This window comes from Ostrinia nubilalis, chromosome 26 (assembly GCF_963855985.1).
Source record: "Ostrinia nubilalis chromosome 26, ilOstNubi1.1, whole genome shotgun sequence".
Lineage (NCBI taxonomy): Eukaryota > Metazoa > Arthropoda > Insecta > Lepidoptera > Crambidae > Ostrinia > Ostrinia nubilalis.
The window spans coordinates 2,999,821-3,020,534 of record NC_087113.1 but is presented as its reverse complement, the minus strand read 5'-3'; the positions used below and the strand labels follow the sequence as shown (position 1 = coordinate 3,020,534).

Sequence of the window (20,714 nt, the reverse complement as noted above, 5' to 3'; positions counted from 1 at the left end):
TGAACCGTATGTATAGGAATTAGTGTTCAAAATCTAATGCAATTTATATTTGATACGCCTAAATTAGTGTTGCTATTCTTTTCAATTAATTTTCAATTTATTCCCAATTTGATTGAAACGTTTATCAGCTGAAATGAGGACTGAAGCCTCTTTTAATCCTTGTAGGATACTTATGCGGAGGAGTAGAAAATCATAATTTACCTCTCAAAACCAAAACTCTCAATGATTGATTAGGTAATTTTGGGTCTTTAATCATACTCTGGCATTTAAGCATGCTCTCAATTCCGTAAACAATGGTAGTTTTTATAAAAAAAAAGTACTGTCAAGCTGACATTTTCAAATGTCAAATTTTGACGGCATGGTGCGCATTTCACGTGTTGTAAATTTTAAAATTTTCACATAAATTTATCAAAATGAAGCACAAAAGGTTTGAGGAAAATATTTTAGTCGATGAAGCTTACACAAATTATGGTAAAGTTGACAAAAATGCTGATGGAAAGAAAAGTCAGGGTATTGCAAAACATTTTGCGGAGACACTCGAATATGAGGAGAAAAAGAAATGGTTTCATCAGGTAAATACTGGTTATTCTTAATAAAAGGCTAAGATTCCTAATAATACTTAAGTTCTCATAATTAAAGACTAAATATTCGTGTTGAAAAATGGCAGAACAATTTCAAACACATTTTCTTCTTACATTATTAGGAGAGATTTGTCGTCTAAATTGCGGTTAAAATGCATTTTACTCTGTTCTCACAGCTCCCAGATGAACCCAGTACAATAACGAAGGTGCTGACACCAGAACAGATAGAAGAAGTGCGGAAGGAAGCGAGCAGTGCACTGCATGGTGACACAGCGGCATACGAAACCAGTAAGTCATGTTTTTAAATAATGTGTGGATCAGTTAAATGTAGATTATGTCAACAAATGTGGCAAAAAAGGTCTGTTCTTATATTACTTTTATGGAAGCAATAAACTTATTGAGTATTGAAAGAAAGAAAGAAAGAAAAAATGTTTATTTGACACCAGTTCCCTGCTCAATAAAAGAATAGCTCTTCAACAATTATAATACAAATCATGACCTAATGTAGACTAGATAATGATAAGCTTTTATTATAAAAAAAAGACTCAATTATAACTCTGTGCTCAAGATCTGATTGTACTAAAAATTAAAACAATCTCAGGCATAATTAGGTGTCTGAGTTTGTATCAAATTTTTAGTCTTATTCTACAATAAAATGTCAACAAATCCCATTATAGTGAATATTTTTAGTTAAAAATGCAACATGAAACTTTAAAATAATTATAAAAGTATCTTATGTTTTCAGAATCAAACAGAAGTGGTTCATCAGACCAGCAGTGGGCCAGGACTCTGTTGAACAAAGGAGCTATAGGAGACAGGGTAGCAGCAGCTACAATATTGATTCAGGTAAATAATTTACCATAAATTTCCAAATTACTATGTAAATCCTATGTAATGTAATGTCCATTACAGAAATTCCTATAATGTTTATAATATTTTATTTATGAAAGTTCACAACTTCCTGTTTAACATTATAACTGTACACATGCTAGGACATTGTCTAATTCATTATTTAAAAAATATTATTCTCTTGTAAATAATTGAAATACAGCAGGTCATATTTATATATCAGATAGTTATAAGAGTTTTCAATGCTTGTATCATCTTTAACAGTTAAAACATATCTGTTTTGTGACATGCAATTAATTTTTTGCTATATTTTTTCAGGATAACCCTCTCTACAATTTGACAGCACTCAGAAATTTGGTCAACAGTGTCAAACCAGCCAAGAAAAAGGATGGAATCATTGTTATAGGTAAATTATTTTGGAATCAGCAAATACCTACATATTAACATATTAGATATTGACTATTTTACTAATCACCAAGTCCCAAACTGTTGAAATTAAATAATCTTCAAGGTGAGAGTGAATAGGCATTTAGAGCTGGAACATGCTGGACTGCAGCTCACTTTGTGATTGGAGTCAAATACCTGCCTTATTCTGCATAAAAAACGTAAGATTAATCTATATGTATAAAAGCGAAAGGTCACTGACTGACTCACTTCATCAGGAAACCTCATAACATCTCTAAACTTTAAATTGTCATTATAGGGTGCAGACATCCGATAAGAACGGATTTTACGAAACTCCACCTCTAAGTGGGTAAAACTGGATCCACGCGTACGAAGTCGCGGGCGGCCGCTAGTCACTATCACTACATATTATAAAACAAAGTCGCTTTCCTGTCTGTCTATCCCTATGTATGCTTAGATCTTTAAAACTACGCAACGGATTTTGATGTCATTTTGATGTTTAGATAGAGTGATTCAAGAGGAACGTTTTTGAGTATAATACATTGTAACTGTGCGAAGCAGGGGCGGGGCGCTAGTTTATGACAACAAAAACTATGACTACTTTATTTCTTCCACCAGATGCACTATCAGAGCTCCTAATATCCGAACTCCTAATCCCTGATGCGAAGCTGCGGACACTCGAGCAGCATCCACTGGGCCACCTGGACGAGATGACGTCAGGCAACAAGCAAGCGCGCAGGAATATACTCAAGCTGTGGCACTATGAGGACCAGCTCAAGGAGTTGTATGGAAGTAAGCTTTAAAATTATGTCACTGTATTTTCTAAGGCTTTATGTTAAAACAATATTCGGAAGATCTGTTTACATGCAGTTTATAAGTGAGTTGTTTTTAAAGTCTAGTGAGCTCCTAAACATAACCTGTATTATAACATGGAATGTAAAATTAAATTGCATAGGATTGTTGAGTTAATTTTTACAAAGAGGAAATTTAATCAACAATAAAAGAGTCATTCCATAAACGGTAAATATCAATAGTCAAATATGTATTATGTTTTTCCCACATTTTTTGGTGAAATTCGTATTTGGATTCATTCATCTATTTCATTATTGAAAACTTGTTGCACACAATATAGGAGTACACAAGACGAACTGAATGCCCTTGTAATTCTCATCCATGCGCTGTTCGTTCGTTTCAGCCAAATGACGTCCACTGCTGGACAAATGCCTCCCCCAAGGTTTTCCATAATGAACGTTCCATGTGCTGTAATTACTCATATTTTAAAAAAGCCTGTTACATTTAGAAACTATTTACTTGTTTACTATAATCCAACCAAATTGAGCGTTCCAAAATGTTCTATTTCCCTCCCCAGCTTACGTAGAAGCGTTGAACAAGTTCGCCCACGACTCGGTGGAAGCGAACAAGGAGAAAGCCGTCAGCGCCATGTCTTATCTGCTCATGCATCACCCGGAAAGAGAGAAGGTAATACAATATTACTATACTCGACGCAGAGACTCGTGAAAGGAGGGGCCATAAGTAATTTTTGAAACAGAGATGCACACTCGCCAATATTTTATTAATTACTAGCTGACCCGGCGAACTCTGTTCCGCCTTAAAGGCAATAAATAAGCCATCGCAATTTTTCCTTATTTGCTCACCGTTTAGACCTACCCTGGACTACGACAAACATTTTAAAACCAAAATCAGCTCAATCGGCCCAGCCGTTCTCGAGTTTTAATCAGACTAACGAACAGCAATTCATTTTTATTTATATAGATTACGTATTATTAACAACGCTATGCCTGCCTCTGTGTGACGTCACCCATAACCAGTGTGAATGTAAAAGAAAACGTGATATTTACTGTTTTATTATGACATCGGCTGCCACGAGTCTTCGCCCCGAGTATAGCATACAAACTCCTGTGTTCTTCTGATTAATTTCGTTGCGGGTCCAATGACAGTTTAGCTTTTTCCCCGGGACAAACTTGACCTTCACTGGTTGGGTTTTATTGGCGGTCAAGCTGTAGATCCTGGCTACACAGGAGTTGCAGCGGTGGGAACGAGAAGTGGGAATAGTCCGGTAGCATACGATTTTTTTTCGCAAACCTAGACACATTTTTTACTGACACGGCACACCGTCAGAAGAAATGGAGTTCTTTTATGATGTCAAGTGGACACAAAAAGTGTCTACGTCTTCGCAGCCTCTTATGTCTTAGCGCGGTAGTTTTTGCTTAGTTGGATTTAGGACTACATGGTACAGTGTAAAAATGACAAGGATATTAAAATCTAAAGGGAGATGTGAAAAGGGGGCGGGGCCAGTGTGCAGCAATATGTCCAAAAACAGAACACATTGCTCGCGACAGCATTGCTTGCATAGTACTCTATGGCTGCTTCATTTAAGCCATTATTATTTGAGAATACGGGCGTTATTGTATTTTAACCTTTATTTCAGATGCTGTTAACGAACATAATCAACAAACTGGGAGATCCGTCACAGTCAGTAGCGTCTAAGGTGATATACCACCTGTGCCAACTTCTGTACAACCATCCCAACATGAAGTCTGTGGTGTTAGCTGAGATTGAGAAAATGCTGTTCAGGTATGTTGGTATTTTGGCTGGTATAGACCTTGGTATTATAAGCTAAACGGTTTTCAATTTTATGTGGTTGTGGTTGGAGTGATTTTGGAACAAGAATGTAGGATGACGTGCTATTCTATGGTTTTGCCAGACATCTGGCAAACACTCCATACATATTAAATCGTTTTCTAGTTAAATTTATATGAAAAAAAGTTAAAAGTGCCTTCCAAAGTACATTGTGTACTATTTGAACAGTCAGTTGTCTTACTAAAGTATCAACTCACAGGGACAAATCATCATTTTAGTTTATGTGCCGAGTGGGTAATCGAACCCTGAACATAAATCCAGTGAAAAGATTCCTCCAACTCACCACTGACAAGCCACTGGGTGTGAGATGAAGTTTTGTAACTTATTTTGTTTATTTGACAATAATGCTTTTTCAAATTGACTTCAGAAAGTACATTTACGTTTTTAAAGGGTAATACCTATTACCCAATAGGTGTATATTTCTGACGTATTTTGTTTCGTTCGCAAACCAACATATGTATCGCCAAAGCTAATATCACCCAATGTATATTTCTGACTTAAAATATTTTGTTTCATTCTAGGACAAACATATCGCCGCGTGCGCAATACTACGGCGTGTGTTTCTTGAATCAGTTCTTCTTGGGCAAGGACGACTCCAAAATAGCGGAGAACCTTATCAGGATCTACTTCTCATTCTTCAAGGCTTCGATTAAAAAGGTAAAGTAATAAACCTTATTGTAGAAAATATTATAACTACCTATGTAATTCCAGAAAAATAGCCTTATACTATTCTCAGGATCAACCCCCACTCCACAGCTCGCACTAAGCGATTCGATAATCTATACTTCTATACTAATATTATAAAGCTGAAGAGTTTGTGGAAAACCTTGGGGGAGGCCTTTGTCCAGCAGTGGACATCATTTGGCTGAAACGAACGAACGAAGAGTTTGTTTGTTTACTTGAACGCGCTAATCTCAGGAACTACTGGTCCGATTTGAAAAATTCTTTCAGTGTTAGAAAGATCATTTATCGAAGAAGGCTATACAGAGTGTTAGGTAAATGGGTATATGAGCCGACACTAGCCCATGTTAACATGGTCATATAAATGGTATAGTGAAGTCAGAAAATTGATATCTTCATTTTAATTATTTTAATTTTCATACAATTCGGATTTTATAAAATTTATTTTGTATGAAAATTAAAAAAATTAAAATGATGATATCAAATTTCTGACTTCACTATACCATTTATATGACCATGTTAACATGGGCTAGTGTCGGCTCATATACCCATTTACCTAACACCCTGTATACCATCACGATACGAGTAATAGGAGCATAGGAACAATGAAAAATTATGCAAAAACAGGTTTTAACGCGTACGAAGTCGCGGGCGCAGCTAGTTCTTTTAAAATTTGAATATCTAGGATTTGGAAATCGTTGCCTGCTGCTGTCTTTCCGGAACACTATAATCCGGGCTTTTTCAAGGCGAGAGTGAATAGGCACTTACAGGGCAGATATGTACCATCCTAGACTGCATCCCACTTAACATCAGGTGCGATTGTGGTCAAATACCTGCCTTGTTATGCATAAAAAAAAGGAAATAGTTGTGTATGCCTTCCACTTGGTGGATCGACGACAACCTAACACAACCTTTAGGTTGTAATATGCGGGCGTGACCGGTCGTTGTGAAAAACCTTTGGCCAGCCGAACCTTTAATTCTACCAAGACGTAGAATTAATGTTTCGGCCAAACCAATGCTGCTGCCGAACCGAAAGCCGAATGAAAATTAAAATTGTATGATATATCTTGACATTCTGATTTATTTATATTTTTATTTAATTTAATGTAACGTAAAGAATTGAAGGAATGATTATTAAAGAAATGTTTTTACTCTTTGAAAGAATTGTATGATCTAAAAATTAATTTGAATTTGCACTTACATTTATTAAAATAATTTAGATTAAGCTTAATTAATATTATGTATAATGTTGCAATGCCCTCACAGGGCTCATGTTCTGGGACTATTTTATTTTTAATACCTTGTTTGTACCACATGAAGCAATAAAGATATTATGATTATGATTCCAGGGAGACATCGACTCTCGCCTAATGTCCGCCATACTAACAGGCGTCAAACGCGCGTACCCATTTGCCAACAAAGACCGTCTTTCCGACACTCCTGCGCACATCGACGCTATACATAAGCTAGTACATCTAGCTAGTGCAGGCGTCGCTATACACGCATTAGCTTTGTTGCATCATACTTGCATGGCTTCTCAGGCCGCTGCGGACCGGTGAGTGTGAACTTTTAGTCCGCCGCATAAGGCACATAGTCGCGTGCAGCCGGCCAGCGTAACATAGCAAAAATAAAAAATGTATCTTTATTAATTATTCTTTTTTACTGATTGTCCAAATAGAATAACGAGTCTATGCTTTTAAGCCCGGTTTCCACTAAGGCAGAACGAAACGGAGCGGAGCAGAGCAGACAAGTGTTTTGAATAACCAATCAGATTTCATCATTCCACTCCTCTTCTCCGCTCCCGGATAAGGATAAGGCCCGGATTCCCCGCCTTGGTGGAATCCGGGCCTTAGTCATCGCAATTCTACTGTTGCCTATAATAGCAAATGATAAAGTTTTAATACCAAGATTGATACAAGGGTACTCAGAGCGATTTTGCACTACGTTCAACCATCGACCCTAATGCATAGAAATTAGATGACAAAAATCAGATCTACTGCGTAAACTCCCACTTAAATGCTTCTACGACTACCCCGGACCATATTTCACGGATTCTCATTCAACATAGTTCGAAACCTATATCATTCTCACTACACTATGCCCGTTTTCACCATCAATCCCTATTTTTTAAGTGACCCCTATGGTAACACAACATCCATTTTGTTTTCAAAGGGGTCACTTAAAAATTAGGGATTGATGGTGAAAACGGGCATATCAATCTTGTAATTTAATCTAATTTTCATTCCAGCTACTACACCGCACTATACCGAAAACTAGCAAACGTCGACATATTTAACACAACGCATTCCGCTCTTCTCTTCTCGCTCATTTACAAGTCGTTGAAGCAGGACAAGAACACTTCTCGAGTCGCGGCGTTCATCAAACGTTTGCTTCAACTTTGTTGCTACGCGACTCCCGCGCAATCGTGTGGAATGCTGTTTCTGGTGTCGCAAGTATTGAAGGATGGGGATATGAAGGATGCTGTCAAACTCGTGTGGACTAAGAGAGAAATTAAGGAAGAGGTTAGTAAAATAAATAAATATCCTTGGACATTTTACACTGCGCTTCTAGTCCCAAACTAAGCAAAGCTTGTACTAAGGGTACTTTTTTTTTGTAAATACATACTTATTATACATAGAAAACACCCAGTCCAATACAAACAAATATGTTCATGCACACAAATGTTTGTACTGTGCGGGAATCGAACCCGCTACCTCCGGAATAGTTGTCCGTTTCGAACCACTACACCAAACGGCCGACAATTAATTTTTATTAATATTATTTTTCATTGTTAAAATCTATGAATCTTAATAAAAATTAAGTTACTTATTTCAAGGGGACACCCTAGTCAATTGAAATACTTTTTTAGAGCTGTCAAACGAGGCTCTCCCATACAATTTGCATCGAAACAGGAACCATAACTTCTTCAAGTCACAAGAACTAAATATATATTTTTTTACAGTCAATTAAAAAAGCTAACCAAGTTTAGTTTTTTCTTTTAAGTAAGCCTATTGCAAAGAGTGAATAAAAACGTACTTTACTAAACTGATACGTATGTACTATCGACAACAGTGTTAACTGCTCATTGCCAGTCATGTCGTCTCGTTCTATCGCAAAGAATCACCATTTGATGAGAGCGAGAGCATAAACGGAAATGGATAGTTAACACTGTGGCCGATAGTATGTCGAACCATTGACTGCATCAACACAATACCTCTAGCATGAACAACTTTCGTCTTCGAATAGTTTGCGTATTAGATAAAATTCGATATTCAGCCTTCTAATTCAACTATAATGTGACAATTTTTACTGTCAAAATTAGTTTCATTCTACCATTTCTCATACTGAGTTCACTTTACATCACTTTCAGAGGGTCTCTGTTTAAGTTTTCATACTAAATCTTTTGATGGCGATTCGAATACGCAAACGATTTGAAGTCGAAAGTTTTTCGTGCTAGAGGCACTGGTGTCTTTGCCAAATACCTGCCCTTTCCAATTTAAAAAAAGTTGTACCTACACAATATTCACCTTATTTTTGTAGGAGGTAAAAGATGAAAAAGAAGAACATTCAGATACAGAACAGAACGATCCAGAAAAGAAAGGTAAAGAAGTTAGTGATTCAGATAATGAGACAGAAGAACTGAAAACAGAAGAAGAAAAAGAGGAACAGAAGAAAATTGATCTTTTGAGAGGAGACAAGAAAGATCTGCTGATGGGTAAATATGAAAAATAACGCATTTCTAAAAAACTTCACATATTTTTTTTTTAAATAGAAAGAAAGAAGAAAGAAAGAAAATAACTTTATTTTGGCAACAACAAATTCAGGCAACATAGACATACACAAAAAAATAATAACTAAGTTGCCAAAAAAGGTCACCCACTCAGTAATATCTTGACAGTGTGACTGCCAAGACACTGATGTTCAGTGGGTGCCTTTTGCAGCGCTATAAAAAAAAAAAAGAAATAAGAAGAAAAAAATAATAATAATAAAAACCATAAATTAATCATTCAATAAATTTAAAAAAAAAATAGGAAGTCAATTCAACAAGTTTTTTGCCTACTACAAGTGACGTAGAGCCAGTATGGCATAAAATATTGGTTTGATGCTTACTGCCAAATAACGTCATCATGTATTTCTACATTCTATTTTGCCAATCTCGCTCTTAAAAGTATTAAATTGTTTGTGTTTATTTGAAAACATATTTTGCTGTTCACATCAATGCAAATAGCTCTAAAAACTGATTTCCTGAACTGTAGTTATTACATTTTCAATGTTGTCTTTATTAATTTAATCTACTCCAAGATCTCTTTCTCTTAATATAAACATTATCGTATCACAGTGTTTGTAACAAAACTTCTTTGAAAACAGATTGACCGATTACAGTAGGTCTAAAAATAAGACGTACTTAAATTATTCTTCATATCCCTACTAATCCCTAGGTGATAAGGGTTTTTCACGCGTACGAAGCCGCGGACAAAAGCTAGTCTTAGGCCCAGTTTTTTGATTCATAGTTAAAATTACAAATTGTTAAATTTTGCTACTAATGGTTAAATATTAACAAAATGTTAACTAATAGTTAAAAAATGTACTAAAAGTCAAGCTAACCATTGTTCGAAAAACATTTTTTTCTGATATTTAACCACTTGTCATTGGCATCTGTCAAATTTAACCATTGGTTATTTTAACTACGAATCAAAAAACCGGGCCTAAGTATAACAAACGCTTATTTACCTCCACCAGATGACGACGAAGAAGAAACATACGTGGACCTGAAGATAGACGACGAAGGCAACGTCGAGCCCGCGAGACGCCGGCCCGCCGCCGCCGCCGTCGGCTGGTTCCACGCCAAGGTCAAGACGGAAGAGGCTGTGGAGAAGCCGGACAAGAAGTTGGAAACCAAGATACAGCTGAAGAGGACCGTTAATATGGATAAAGTGAGTACACGAAATCTCAGAAACCATAACACTTACAAACTTGGGCAGGGAGGCTGTGGAGAAGCCGGACAAGAAGTTGGAAACCAAGATTCAGCTGAAGCGGACTGTTAATATGGATAAAGTGAGTACACGAAATCTCAGAAACCATAACACTTACAAACTTGGGCAGGGGGGCTGTGTTTTTCGCAAATATTCACTGTATTATTTTAGATAGAAAAGGATTGGACTCGTGGACGTTGACGGAGATAATGCTAATATCAGATTTCCTCAAGCTGTACAGACAGGTCAACAATAATCTAGAATAAAAAAACGAGCGTAAGTATTCACAAACATTACTATGAGGTCTCACAGTGCGTATGTACACACAGTGTCACACACGAACCAATAAATATATATCTATAAAAGCGAAAGGTCACTGATTGACTGATTCACTCATCACGAAATCTCAGAAACTACAAGTGCTAGGACTCTAGGAGTCTCCAATTTTCCTCCTAGAACGTAGATGCTTAATAAGACGGGATTTTGCAAAATTCAACCCCTAAGGGGGTGAAACGGGGTCTACACTTACGAAGTCGCGGGCGGTTGCTAGTAACATAATTAATAATAATAGAATAGAGAGCCGGCTGGTTCCACGCCAAGGTCAAGACGGAAGATGCTGTGGAGAAGCCGGACAAGAAGTTGGAAACCAAGATACAGCTGAAGAGGACTGTTAATATGGATAAAGTGAGTGTTTTTGCGAATCGTTAGTTTGTTTCAGCCAAATGACGTTCACTGCTGGATAAAAGATTTCCACAATGACCGGTCCTGCATGCAACCAGGTACTTCTCGCGACTTTCAGATCATCCTATAATCTGAGTGACTCACTCTTTACGAAATCTCAGAAACTACAAGTGCTAGGAGTCTCAAGTTTTGCATGGAGGTTTCTTTTAGAACGTAGGTGCTCACTAAGACGGGATTTTGCAAAAATCAACCCATATGGGGGTGAAACGGGGTCTACACGTACGAAGTCGCAGGCGGTTGCTAGTAACATAATAATAATAGAATAGAGAGCCGGCTGGTTCCACGCCAAGGTCAAGACGGATGAAGCTGTGGAGAAGCCGAACAAGTAGTTGGAAACCAAGATACAGCTGAAGCGGACCGTTAACATGGATAAAGTGAGTACACGAAAGCTCAGAAACCATAACACAAACTTGGGCAGGTAGGTTCTTTATAGGGTGTAGATATGAAAGGATTTTACGAAACTGCACTCCTGAGGCCTCGTTCACACTATGCCGGACCGGCAGATTTGCCGGAAACTGGACGCCGGACAGTGTTCATATTACACCGGATCCCGCAAGAAAATAGGACAGTTAACAAGTTTACTTTTATCAAAAAATGCGAGCGAATAAGAATAATGACGAAGAAGAATGATAGGGTGTAGACATCCGATAAGAACAGATATTATAACAAAACTCCACCCCTAAGCAGGTGATACGGGGATCGTCGCGTACGAAGTCGCGGGCGGTTGCTAGTAACATAATAATAATAGAATAGAGAGCCGGCTGGTTCCACGCCAAGGTCAAGACGGAAGAGGCTGTGGAGAAGCCGGACAAACAGCTGGAAACCAAGATACAGCTGAAGCGGACCGTTAATATGGATAAAGTGAGTGTTTTGCAAATCGTTGTTCGTTTCAGCCAAAAGACAGTCACTGCTGGATAAAGGATTTCCACAATGACCGGTCCTGCATGCATCCAGGTACTTCTCGCGACTTTCAGATCATCCTATAATCTGACTGACTCACTCACTCGAAATCTCAGAAACTACAAGTGCTAGGAGTCTCAAATTTTGCATGGGGTTCCTTTTAAAACGTAGGTGCTCACTAAGACGGTTTTTTGCAAAATTCAACCCCTAAGGGGGTGAAATGGGGTCTACGCGTACGAAGTCGCGGCCGGCTGCTAGTAATAATAATAAAATTGAGAACCGCCTGGTTCCACGCCAAGGTCAAAACGGAAGAGGCTGTGGAGAAGCCGGACAAGAAGTTGGAAACCAAGATACAGCTGAAGCGGACTGTTAACATGGATAAAGTGAGTGATTTTGCGAATCGTTAGTTTATTTCAGCCAAAGGACAGTCACTGCTGGACAAAGAATATCCAGAATGACCGGTCCTGCATGCAACCAGGTACTTCTCGCGACTTTCAGATCATCCTATAATCTGAGTGACTCACTCTTTACGAAATCTCAGAAACTACAAGTGCTAGAAGTCTCAAGTTTTGCATGGGGGTTTCTTTTAGAACGTAGGTGCTCACTAAGACGGGATTTTGCAAAATTCAACCCCTAAGGGGGTGATACGGGGATCCTAGCGTACGAAGTCGCAGACGGTTGCTAGTAACATAATAGAATAGAGAGCCGGCTGGTTCCACGCCAAGGTCAAGACGGAAGAGGCTGTGGAGAAGCCGGACAAGAAGTTGGAGACCAAGATACAGCTGAAGCGGACCGTTAATATGGATAAAGTGAGTATTCTGGCTGTTAGTTCTTGTAGGGTACGGGACTATTCCCACCTCTCGTTCCCACCGCTGCAACTCCTGTGTAGCCAGGATCTACAGCTTGACCGCCACAAAAACCCAACCAATGAAGGTCAAGTTTGTCCCGGGGGAAAGTTAAACTGTCATTGGACCCGCAACGAAATACGAATTTAATCAGAAGAACATAGGAGGAGTTCGAAATTAAGGTTCGACTTCCCTCCATTGCAAAGCGGATGACAGGTGACAAACAAAGGTTTAAAACCTTTAAGAAAAGATTATTGCACCACGGACAATAAATTAAATTAATTAAGGCGGCCTATCTTATGAGCAATTAGCAACTACCTGCCAATAATATTTTTCACAAAATCGCTTAAAAGCACGGATCTCTTCTTGTAGGGTAGAAAATGACCGTAGTAGATAGTGCACAGTCTGTGATACCAGTGATGAACTATGGTACGGGGAAACGTGACCTGACGTGAGGTCGAACCATAAACGAAGACATTCGTAAAGCGACGGCGATGACTTCATAAAGATTGTGGAATTTGCTGCAAATTGATCAGCTTTAAATACTGATTTTAAGTGATTAAGTAACAATCCGATTGAACTGTAGACCGACAAAAACTGTAGTTAGCTCTTAGGCCGGGTTTCCACCAAGACGAAGTGGAGCGGAAAAGCGTTTTGAGTAACCAATGAGATTTCATTGGTTATGAGGTAACCAATGAGATTTTTGCAAGTATTTTTGCAAGTTTATAGAAATAATTGACAGCCCGTCGACTTCTCTTCTCCGCTCCGCCTTGGTGAAGACCGGGCCTTATCGTCGATTAAATCTGGCTGAGCTAACCATGTGTTTCTGCCGGTTCTCGTATTCACTTGGCCAGTGGCGTAGCTAGGTAATCAAGGGCCCTGTCGCCTGGGGCAAATAAAAAAACGGGGCCCCACTGCATTCTAAACTGGTTAGGTTTTATCAAATTTATTGACATTAAGCTTACTCCTGATGCAGCTTACGAATTTGTCTCTATTTATTTTGAAAATGGGAGTTTTCAAAGTTCAGTTCAATGAGGGTTTTCGCGTATGAAAGATCCGCTAGATGGCGGGACGTGGATGTGGGGTCTGACTGCTGCGTGATTGGTGGATTTTGACATTGTCAATGTCATGTCAAAAATAACCAATCATGCAGCATTTGGATCTCGCGTCAACGTATTGCCATCTGGCGGATTTTTTATACGCGAAAACCCTCATTGAGATTTTCTGGTAAGGATTCGGATGCCCCCTGAGGTTGGGGGCCCCGGGGCATTGCCCCGCTTTGCCCCTTAGTAGCTACGCCCCAGCACTTGGCAACAATAAGCGCTCCTGCACACGACGCCGCTACCGCGCCGCCGTCGCGCCTTTGCATTGTTTATACGCGCCGCGTGAACACCGCTGCCGCGCCGCCGCCGCGCCACGTGCGTAATTAGGGTTGCCAGGTCCAAAAACACAAAAGCCGGACTATGTGCTTCATTTGGTCGGACATTTTACCCTAAAAGCCGGACATGCGACGGGGGGGGGGGAGGCTGCAATTAGTGAGCTCACTACTATCATCATCGGTTGCCTGATGCGTGCGTGCCTTATTCTGTGGCTCGACTTTCGCCTGGCGCGGCAGCCAAATAAAAAGCCGGACAGGCCGGACATCGGTTATTTTGGCCGGACACGCAATCAAAAAGCCTAACTATGTCCGGCATTATTCGGACGCCTGGCAACCCTATGCGTAATTATGCTTTGATAGCGCGGCGGCGGTTTTACTCGGTGCGTATGAAGTGTAGCGGCGCGGCGACGGCGCGGTGGCGGCGTCGTGTCCAGAAGCCCTAACCATTTTCTCCCTTCCCAGGTGATATCCGAGTACAACCCATTCGCCCGCAATCCATCCTTTGCGGGGGCAGAACACAGCGCGTACGTCGAGCTGTTACCGCTGGCCAGACACTTCCACCCTACCGTCAGGCTGTTCGCTGAAAAGCTGCTGGCTGGTAAGCATGAGAGAACAAGTTTATTTGGTTTTAAGAAGTAGACATCCACCCACAAGGTGGACCGACGACATCATAAAGGTAGCAGGGAAGCGCTGGACGCAGGCCGCTACCAATCGATCAACATGGAGGCCTATGTTCAGCAGTGGATGTTTCAAATGTTTGGAAATGAGAAGTTATTGGTAAGGAAAGAAATAAATAAAAAAAAAAATTGGTTTTTTGTTTGTTTGGAAATTAGAAGCTACTGGCTGGTAAGAATGAAAGAAAATAAGTTTATTTGGTTTTAATGGCAAATGTTTGTAAATGAGAAACTACTGACTGGTGGTAAGAATGAGAGAAGAAGTCTAATTTTGTTTAAATAGCAAATGTTTTTAAATGAGAAGGCACTGGCTGGAAAACACTGCACAAACCTAAAAGAAAATAGAGACATATTTATTTAGAAGTGTGAAGAATTTTCATTCGGCATTTAGAAGCACTTGTGGCAAGTAATAAATCAAGGAATCTAAAATGTAGACGTTGGCATGACATAGGCTGAAGGCACAAAAAATGAAAAATAAAAAAAATATAGTAATAAGTGAATCGATTTAACAGTATCGACTTCAGCAACTTGAAAAATGCTGTTGTACTAATGCTGAACACTATTCAGCTACATGATTTTCAATAAAATGTGACACTTCTAATCGACCTTTTTCATAAATAGTAGAAATTAAGTTTTTTTTTATCATTTCATATATCATGGCCATTTCACACAATTCCAAAGTTATTTTCAGGCGTAAATCACACTTTTTACTGCAATAAAGTACCTTACTTTCCCACTTACAACTCAATCCCATTTCCAGAGCAAATAGTCCAATACAGCGGCGACCCGCTGAAAGACTTCGCCGGGATCCGATTCCTGGACCGCTTCGTGTTCAAGAACCCCAAGAAACGCGCCGACACGCAAGATGGCGACGTCAAGAAGGTCAAAGGATCGCACCCCAAGTTTGCTATCAGAAAGAACTATACTGCTAAAGGTCAGTTTAAATTGAATTTGTCAGTGAAAAAAGAATCATAATATCTCTGAAACGGTGATACTTTTACTTAGTTTTTGTTAAATACATTTTTTATTTTATTTATTTTTAAATGGTCATTCATTAGTTAGTCTACCTTCTGAAGTTTGACACAGGACACCCTGTATAAGTATACTACTAGAGAAGTTGTACAGATTTACATTCTGTTTAGGTTAGTTTATTATTATATCCCTTTTTCTTCTGGTAAATTAGAGAGCGTTGTTCTCAGATAAGATTAAATGACGTGATTACGATGATGTAGGTTTGCTACTGGATAAACTATAGTTCAAAATATGTAATTAATCTTTACAGAAGTTTGAATGAATCACTTTTTGAACCTAAAATGGCAACCACTTAGCATGTTTCTCTAGGATAGCAGAACCTAGAAGAATAGTACGTCACAGTGACGCAATGAACGTTATGTTTTCACCAACATACCCACATTTCATCACAACGCGTACGCTGCAGCGCTGGTTACCTAAATAAGTTATCACATATTTTTAGCACTAACTATTTAGTAATTAATTCTACTAATTATTTTTATTCATAGGTCTAAAGAGCTTGCCAGTGAACTCATCGGTATACCTGAACGAAGACGCCAAAAAGATACCAGTTGATGAGAGGTTCCTTTACGAGTGAGTATTGCCAGAATAAAAAACAACTGTCTAACCTTCTTTCACTTTCCTCATAACGTCGCTTGCCTCTCTAACTGACGTATCTGAATTTTTTTTCGAAACTGAGTTATCTACACCATCTTAATCAATTTCGCAAGACGAATCGATCTGTCTAATCACCTGAAAATTTTGCAAAATGTCAGTTACGTCAGTTAGAGAGGCAAGCGACGATAATATGTACGAGTATTTTATTTTATTAGTATTAGTAATATTTGGGAATGTCTTTTTTTAATATGATTTACCATTTTACCAAGAAATGACAGGGTTTTTTCTATTTTAAATCATACAAGTGAAGCAATACAAAAAGCCTTTTTTATACCTATCCTTTAGATTTCGAAGTAGTTTTCTCGACCACTATACCATTTATAATTGTCCTATAAACCTTTACCAAAGTTTTAACCTTTATATGTTTGTCCAGTTTCCTACAAAAGCGGCGCGAAGTGAAGGACTCTGATGACGATGACAGCGATGACGATTCCGTGACTAGCGAGGACTTCGAGAAGTATCTTGACAGCGTCACCGGCTCTCGAGCCCAAAGTTTGTTTACCAAATATAATAATTTTGTGAAACAAAAGATGTCTCACTAATCTTAGTACAGGGCAGGACGCTCAATGGACTGAAAATCGGAGGAAAATAGCTGGTTAAAAAAATCTGTTGACCAGTTCATCTTCTAATTACTTACTTATCTTACTTCTTACTAATATTATAAATGCGAAAGTTTGGATGTCTGGATGTTTGTTGCTCTTTCACGCAAAAACTACTGAACGGATTTTGATGTAACTTTACAGTATTATTGTTTGTAACCCTGAATAACATATAGGCTATAATTTATGACGATCTGTGACAAACTAAATTTTACGCGGGTGAAGCCGCGGGCAAAAGCTAGTTCATAATAAAAAAGCAGTGAAGAATTTATGTTGAGTATTATAATGTTTATGAAAGCAATGAAGATATGGAGTTGGGCGGGATATATGTTTGTGGTCTCTTACATTCATTCAAGTCAGACGCTTATGGCTGTATTAAATAGTCTGACTGATTAAATCAGTATTTTTCAATAAAATCACATTCATTAAACTGATATCAGTCTGCAATATTTTATGTTTAGGTCCACTTCCTTCCTTCTACGCAGGCTGCTACCAATCGATCAACATGGAAAGCATTATGGGAGGCCTATGTTCAGCAGTGGACGTCCTATGGCTGAAATGATGATGATGATGATTCCTTCTTAATCACATAACCATTTCTGTTTTTGACCGTGTCTAGTCTACATCGCATCCAAATATCTTCTTTGTTTTGATTAAGTAGGACACTGAAGTTGTACCCAGTTCTTACAACCACTAAGAAACAAATGACTAAAATAATAATAATAATATTTTTTCTCACAGCCGATTCAGACGAAGAATTAGACTACCTAGCGGATATGGAGGCGAACAAACAGAAGAAACAAAGCAAGAAGAAGGCTGGTGATGACCAGCTGGATGAGCTGGGGACTGACGATGATGATGATGTGGATGACGAAGACATTGGCGGCGGCAGTGATGATGGAGGTATATGTTTCTGTTTTATATTCATTAAAATTTTGTACACGGGAACGGCGGGGCACATAGCTCGAAGGGCTGATGGCCGCTGGGGCAGGAAAGTTCTTGAGTGGCGACCACAAGCCGGAAGACGTAGCGTGAGCAGGCCTCCCACTAGGTGGACCGACGATCTGGTGAAGGTCGCGGGAGGTGCCTGGATGCGAGCGGCGCAGGACCGGTCTTTGTGGAAATCCTTGGGGGAGGCCTTTGTCCAGCAGTGGCGTCTTTCGGCTGAAACGAACGAACGCACGAAATTTTGTGCACCGTATTTTTGATGTCTTTGGTGCGGCTCATAGACTTACGTTAAGGTTGTGACTTTAGCCGTGTATTCATTTTAGCCTAGGCGCAGACCACCGATTTTTAGTCGGCCGATAGTTGGGCCCGATTCTAATTTGTATGAAGAATCAATCGGTGTAATGTGCGCATTTCCATTCATGCCCATACTGATTAACTGCCCGACCAAACTATCGGCCGACAAAAAGTTTGCAGTCTGCGCCTAGCCTGTGGCCTAATTCACGTATATTGACAGTCAAGATCTCGCTGACGTTCACAAGTCTTCCCATTGAAAAACAGTTCTAAACTAAATCCTCACAAGGGTCATTTTGATAGAACGATTACTCGATAGGATCGCATTCAGCGATTTGTTGTCGTTGAAGTTTTGTTACGTGAATAAGGCTACTTGTTTCCACCAAGGAGGGAGCGGAACGGGGAAATGCTTTGAATAACCAATCAGATTTTATTATCCACATCTCTCCGCTCCGCTCCGCTTTGGTGGAACCGCGCCTCAAGTTGACAGACAGCAGAACAGTCTTGTATTATCATGACTGTTCTATGTCTGCATAAGTTTCTCAAAATAAAGAATAATGCCCGTTTTCACCATCAATCTCTAATTTTTAAGTGACCCCTATGAAAACAAAATTCATATTATTTGTTACCATAGGGGTCACTTAAAAATTAGGGATTGATGGTGAAAACGGACATAAGAGTATGACAACCTTTGTCATTGACAAGCCTTTCATATTGTACAAATATAAATATGTTTTTATGTATTCCCAACAGATAGTGACGGCGAACTGAACATGTCTGGTGATGAAGATGAGCCAGATCTGTCTGGAGACGAAGAAGGTAAGTTAAATGACGTTTTGTAACCATTCATAAGTTATATAGGGGGCTCTAACACGAGATCCGACTATAAAAGGTAAAGCTGTCCGGTAACGTAGAAGGATGTTCGGGTTATAGCCAGAGACCACCGAATTGACATACTGAATATGCACACCTGTGTATATTTATGGCGCTCTTAATAACAGTTAGAATAGTTTTGTAGCCGCCAGCGACCACAATAAAAAACGTCTTCGAATAGAAACAATGAATGTTTGCAGCCGAAGCCACAAGCAACTTTCGCACAGAAACAACACATTCGTCATCATCATAGAAACAGGAATGTGGCCCTGACAAGAGCCGTTGCATAGCTCTAAGAAGAGCTTCTATTAATGAGGGTTTTCGCGAATGAAAAATCCGCCAGATGGCAATACGTAGACGCGAGGTCCAAATGCTGCATGATTGGTTATTTTTGACATGACATTGACAGATATGTCAAAATCCACCAATCACGCAGCAGTCAGACCCCACATCCACGTCCCGCCATCTAGCGGATCTTTCATTCGCTATAACCCTCATTGTACTTTCGCATCATTTTTTGTTGCAATATCGCATTTATTACAACAGAGAAAGAGAGAATTCTAATTGCACCCTTTCTCTCAACAGAACTGCTGTTACAAGACAGTGACGACGAAGCAGACGAAATAGAAATCCCAGGGAAGAAGCAGAAAGGAAAACCTAAGCTTAAACTTAAAGGTAATAAAACAATAATTATGAGTTTGATCATTATGATTTTCAAAACTAAATTCTATCATTAAATTACTTTCGCAATACACACCAATGACGTCATTATTTAGTTATTGAATTAAAATGTAAAATGACGTCATTATTCGTCTCAATTGACTTAACTTTTGAAAGCAAATAAAACTAACATTTATTTATTCTGCCCTCAGGAAAAGATGATCTCGGATCCCTATTCGCATCAGCTGAAGAATTCTCAACACTTCTAGAAGAAACCGCGTCCAACAAAAAGCAAGGATCCAGCCAAGCCGTCTCCAATACTGACAATTCCAGCCACAAGCAACTGGCTTGGGAAGAGAAGCGAGACACGTGGATAAAAGGATACAACAGAAAGATATTGGGCAACAAAAAAGCCGGAAAAGGCAGGAAATTCAATAAAAACAAACAAAATGGTGGCTTCAACAAAATGACTGACAGCAAAAAAGGCGGGAAACGGAAAGGCGGAAACGCAGACGGTGGGGGTGGGAAAAAGAAAAAGTTCAAATAATGAATTTTATTTTTAATGCGTAAATAAAATTATTGTGTTATCCATTTTCATGTTGTTTCATTCTTGTATTATAGCATAATCATCACCTCAAACCTAAGACAATTTAATTTTAAGAAATGTTTTCTTGAATTTTTAATAAATTTAATTGAACAATGTAATCATGAAATCAGACATTTTAAATTGCTCTAAAGTTGGTGCCAATATCTTAGTCTAATTAAAAATAGCCTAGAATCTGTGAAAAAAAACCTAAATTAATAAACTCACTGGATATCAATAGATTTATAGCAAACGTAAGTAGTAATCAACCTAAAGTTTAACCCGACTCCGTGAAACGGAACGTATCCAACATTGTTTTCGTTTTCCTCTTCCACGACGAAACTTGTTTGTAGATTGGCTTCTGTCAAATGACGAACAGGCAA

The 20,714-nt window shown here is 39.0% G+C and overlaps 2 protein-coding genes across 2 annotated transcripts; both read left to right on the top strand.

Annotated features, from left to right (window-relative positions):
* Nucleotides 1-349: 349 nt before the first annotated feature.
* LOC135084400 (CCAAT/enhancer-binding protein zeta-like) lies at nucleotides 350-18,488 on the top strand. The gene is made up of 18 exons (XM_063979176.1): nucleotides 350-572; nucleotides 758-869; nucleotides 1,327-1,427; nucleotides 1,749-1,836; nucleotides 2,454-2,627; nucleotides 3,205-3,314; nucleotides 4,285-4,430; nucleotides 5,018-5,153; nucleotides 6,527-6,732; nucleotides 7,426-7,699; nucleotides 8,718-8,892; nucleotides 9,918-10,111; nucleotides 14,477-14,612; nucleotides 15,449-15,622; nucleotides 16,209-16,293; nucleotides 16,751-16,869; nucleotides 17,718-17,879; nucleotides 18,439-18,488. Exons 1-18 carry the CDS (start codon nucleotides 414-416, stop codon nucleotides 18,486-18,488), a joined length of 2,601 nt encoding a protein of 866 aa, XP_063835246.1. The 5' UTR covers nucleotides 350-413.
* A 484-nt stretch (nucleotides 18,489-18,972) lies between these two features.
* Nucleotides 18,973-20,341, top strand: LOC135084651 (CCAAT/enhancer-binding protein zeta-like). Its single transcript, XM_063979425.1, has 3 exons — nucleotides 18,973-19,034; nucleotides 19,674-19,763; nucleotides 19,961-20,341. The coding sequence occupies exons 1-3, from the start codon at nucleotides 18,989-18,991 to the stop codon at nucleotides 20,293-20,295; spliced, it is 471 nt and encodes a 156-aa protein (XP_063835495.1). The 5' UTR covers nucleotides 18,973-18,988; the 3' UTR covers nucleotides 20,296-20,341.
* Nucleotides 20,342-20,714: the final 373 nt, after the last annotated feature.

Excerpts from the sequence above, each read along its gene's own strand:
- LOC135084400 (XM_063979176.1), top strand. The coding sequence starts at position 414 with ATGAAGCACAAAAGGTTTGAGGAAAATATTTTAGTCGATGAAGCTTAC. Across the intron at positions 5,154-6,526 it reads TCAAGGCTTCGATTAAAAAG|GGAGACATCGACTCTCGCCT; the intron begins GTAAAGTAATAA and ends TTATGATTCCAG. Across the intron at positions 10,112-14,476 it reads GGACCGTTAATATGGATAAA|GTGATATCCGAGTACAACCC; the intron begins GTGAGTACACGA and ends CTCCCTTCCCAG.
- LOC135084651 (XM_063979425.1), top strand. The coding sequence starts at position 18,989 with ATGTCTGGTGATGAAGATGAGCCAGATCTGTCTGGAGACGAAGAAG. Across the intron at positions 19,035-19,673 it reads TCTGTCTGGAGACGAAGAAG|AACTGCTGTTACAAGACAGT; the intron begins GTAAGTTAAATG and ends TTCTCTCAACAG. Across the intron at positions 19,764-19,960 it reads ACCTAAGCTTAAACTTAAAG|GAAAAGATGATCTCGGATCC; the intron begins GTAATAAAACAA and ends TTCTGCCCTCAG.